General features: G+C 42.4%; 1 protein-coding gene across 1 annotated transcript in view; it reads left to right on the top strand.

Moving 5' to 3' along the window:
• LOC112138386 (photoreceptor outer segment membrane glycoprotein 2) overlaps positions 1–3920 on the top strand; it is a 9112-nt gene extending 5192 nt beyond the window's left edge. The window contains exons 2-3 of the mRNA XM_024260947.2: positions 345–591; positions 2610–3920. Of these exons, the coding sequence (XP_024116715.2) occupies positions 345–591; positions 2610–2864 (502 nt within the window). The 3' untranslated portion in view covers positions 2865–3920. The remainder of the gene's footprint in view (positions 1–344; positions 592–2609) is intronic.
• Positions 3921–4337: the final 417 nt, after the last annotated feature.

Genomic DNA, 4337 nt, shown 5'->3' with positions numbered 1-4337 from the left:
CCCTTTAACAGGAATACAGTAGTCATGTAAAATGTTAAAATTCTAAGGGTAATATTTAAGAGTAACAAATTACATTTAAATTTGAATACCAGGTAATCTAAAATGCAGTACTAAATTAAGTATGACTGTTGAGCCAGTAGCTGAGTAGACTATGGTCATCTAAAGATGGAAAATGTTGTAAAAAGATTAGACAGACAGACTCTAAGATGTTCACAAAGAAGTTTTGAATAATCAAACCAGAAGCAGTAATTGACATAAATAATGACCTGGCACTAACAGCAGGTCTGGGTTTTTTTTTTTTACTACAGCTAACTTTTCATTTTCTGCCCCCTCCCCTTTCACAGTCGTCTGAGGAATAATGTTGAGGGGAAGTTCCTGATGGACAGCGTTCCCTTTAGTTGCTGCAGCCCCCTCTCCCCTCGGCCGTGCATCCAGCAGCAGCTCAACAGACCGTTGGCTCACTTTAACTTTGACCAGCAAAGTCAGCATCTGAACCTGTGGAGGAAGGGCTGCCGGCAAGCACTGCTGGACCACTACACTATTATCATGCAGTCCATCAGCCTAATTGTGCTCCTCATCTGGCTCTTTGAGGTAACTTTAACACTCTCAGTTAGTCTGGATCAAAACCACAATTAAAAAGCCTGATAGATGCTAATGCAGCCACTGTTCAGACTAAGGCAAGGAACTCTCTGAGATCAGACACTTCTTCAGATGAAGGACTTGTTAGAATATCCATCCATTTTATATACCCACTTTATGCCTTTAGAGGTCACAGGGTTGCTGGAGAGTCCCAGCAACCCTGTGCCCCTTAAAGGAATAAACCCCTAAAGGGATTGATGGAGCCTATCCCAGCTACTGTTGGGAAAGCCAAGGCATAACCAGAATAGGTTACTAGTACATCTTAGGGCTCACTGGAATATATATACATATTTTTGGAAATCTGTGAATCACAGGCATCAGGAACTCACTAATCTTAGGGATTTGACAATGTCAGGGACACACAGAGATTTAGAATTCATCAGGATTGGAAAACAGCAATATCCAGCAATAAGATCAAAGATTTACAGAGACTGGGGCTTAGAAAGCAAATATGTAATAAGGGAAGGGGCTCATCAACTGTAAAGACTTATGTACCTCAGAAACTCACTCAGATCTAGACCCAAAAAAACAGAAGCTAACTGAAGTCAAACATTTACTAAAATGGGGATTGTACTGAAGGGAAGAATTAACTGAGATCAGAGACTCGCTAAAATCAGGATGATCAAGAGTATGAGACTTTCTGAAGTCAGAATTTTAGTATGGTCCTGGTCTAACTGACTTTAGGGATTCTTAAGCCTCATTTCAACTGAGCAGTCTGGTATGGTCCGGTCTGGTAAGGAGTAACATAGTACGGTCCAGTTAATTCAAGCAAGGGTTTAAACTCAGTTAAGCTTCATTCGCACTGGGTAGTCCGTTTTCACGGTGCATGCGGGCTGTAGACCACTAGCGTGTAATTGCTTCACTGTCATGCCTCATCCAGAAGCTCATCTTTTTCTTGCTTTACTTTTTGTACATCACACATACAGTTCCCCCTCATTCTCTGGGGGCTTGGGACTGGGGACCTCCCGAAATGTGCGAATAATGAGAATCCCCAGTCTCTGTCTCACCCCCCAACCCCTTGCGGCCGAAGAATGTCTTTTACCAATCCATACTCGTCAAAAACACTTCTGATCATGCTTTTTAAACTTTTATTAAAAAACATTGGAGTATTTCTGAACGAAAATACTTTTTTTTAAAAACAATAGACTGCAAACTTTTCCTGAGGACCATCACTCCGTCTCTCTGTGCCTCAAAAAAGGCATGCTTCCTCATGCATCAGTTAAGTGTCAGAGGACATCTCTATCCAAAAATTGCCACTTTCATCCATAATAAACACCTCCTCTGGATGATAGTTATCCTCCACGATCATCAGGAAATTTCTGAGCTGCTTTTAAGTCAGCTGTGACCATTTCTCTATGCAGGCTCACTGTGAGTATGCGCACCTGTGTGCGTGCGTGTGTGTGTGTGCGTATGCATACACATGTATGTGCGTAGCTGACAGGCTGGTGACCTTTTCAACTGCACTTCTTTCCGGAAAAATTCTCGCAGGCCCCACTGCACTTTTGGAAGCAAACATTTCATACATGAGTTGTCAAAGTGGAAGACGGAATCAATAGCTTAGTGCTATACTGGTGCTTGCTAATGTCATAATTTTCTGCTAATCACCTGTCTCTACAGCGGCTCCGCCCCAACCGTCCTGTTTTATATTTCTATGAACCTACAGTTGATCAGGGCCCTCAAGACGAACAGGTCTGAACTCTTTAATGGTTCAATTGTACTATGAAAATGCTCAAAATAACGGACCACACCACTCAGTTGAAACGAAGCTTTATATTAGCAGTCACTGAAGACAGGACTTACTAAGTTAGGATATTGCTGTGATCAAAAAAATCACTAATATTCTAGACCCACTAAGAACAGAATTAGTACTGTTTGGAGATTTACCCAGGTTAGGACACATAGCAGCCTGCCCTACTCATAATAAGACTCAGTGCCAGATTTCATGCTAAAGTCTTCTCATTTTATTTCAGTTGCTGGTTCTGACTGGTGTCCGGTACCTGCAGACAGCCATGGAGAATGTTATTCGCGTGGGTGACCCTGAATCAGAGTCGGAGGGTTGGATTCTGGAGAACAGTTTAGCAGAAACGGCCCGCTCCAACTTTAACATCATTAAGAACCTTGGAAAATGTTATCAGGTGGACAATGACCCAAACATCAATGTTCCAGCGATGATTGCTGAACAGGAAATTCATTCAGAGCAAGTCCAAGTCCAGAGGACTAGCTAGCTCTTAATTTGTCTCCTATAGTCAATCCAAGTCCATTTGTGGCAAAGGGCTTTACTGTCCTCTTTGAGAATTGATTCAAAGATGACAACAGATTTATATGCTTTGGAATTAATGTGTAGAAGCCCAACTGTTCAATGTCAACAAACTGTCTACAGAAAACAAAGCAATAAACAATCTATGTCTTGGGTAATCCAAGATTAACAATGTCACTTACGTTAGCCATAGATAAATAAAGTAATTGTCAAACTTTGCCAATGCCAGACCAAGAAACTAAGGTGATCAAATAAAATAAAATAACCTTGTTCAGGTCAGCCCTTGACTGACATAAGGGCTGGCAACAAACTAACCTGGTCTATCTATGTCAGCTCTGGTCAAAAAGTATGGGTCACTCCATAATGGGAGGACATTTTGGCTTCAAAAATCTTGAAAAATAAACATTCACTTTTCTGATTTGACCTGGTAATAAATAACACAAATGAACCTGGTCTATATCAGCCTCATGTAACAAGGGGATGACATTTCATTCAAGGTTGGCTGAGAGCAGAGGCAGGAACACACACTGAGTAAGCTGGCTTTGAGTTGGACTGAGTGGTCGGCAGAACATGATTTTGCTAGCAACAAACAGAGCAGGTGAGTATTCTGAGAGCTTGCAGTGCAACGATCCAGCAAGAGTGAAAGGCAGAGGCAGAGCTTTATAGGAGCAGGCACAGGTGGAGGGAATCAGATGATTAGCAGCAGGGCAGCTGCTGACATGACATTCACCATCCCCTGACTTAAACCCAATAAAACATCTCTGGGACATTATGTTTGGGTCCATTAGGCGCCACCAGGTTGCTCCTCAGACTGTACAACAACTCAGGGATGCCCTCACACAGATCTGGGAGGAAATGCCACAAGACACCATCCGTCGTCTAATTAGGAGCATGCTGCCACATTGTCCAGCATGCATACAAGCTGGTGGGGGCCACACAAGATACTGAAAAGCATTTTGAGTTGCAGAAATTAAGTTTAGGAAAAAATGGACTAGCCTGCCACATCTTCATTTCACTCTGATTTGATGGTGTCTACACAGTTGAGCCTCTGTAGGCTGAAAACTTTTATTTCCATTAAAAGACTTGGCATCCTTTTGTTCCTAAGACACTGCCCTGTCGTTATTTGTATAGATATCCAACTTCATATTGAAATCGGATGTATCTAATGTGTTTCTTTAAAGTGCTCCTTTAATTTTTGTGAGAAGTATATATAAAAGCTCTCTGAGAAGGATTGGTTAGTTAGAGAATGTCTCAGGCAATGGAAAGCAGAGGATGCAATGCTGGAGGACAGAGCCTCATGGGAGGACAAGCCCCTGTATGAGATGTACCACCGGACAATAACTGAAGTGGCGGATATCAACAAGTCCCACAAATGGCTAGAGAGGGCTGGCCTGCAGGACAGCACAGAACCTCTGATCCTGGGAGAACAGGAACAAGCCCT

This window comes from Oryzias melastigma, unplaced genomic scaffold, assembly GCF_002922805.2.
Source record: "Oryzias melastigma strain HK-1 unplaced genomic scaffold, ASM292280v2 sc00160, whole genome shotgun sequence".
Taxonomy (NCBI): Eukaryota; Metazoa; Chordata; class Actinopteri; order Beloniformes; family Adrianichthyidae; genus Oryzias; species Oryzias melastigma.
This window is presented reverse-complemented; position numbering and strand designations above follow the sequence as displayed.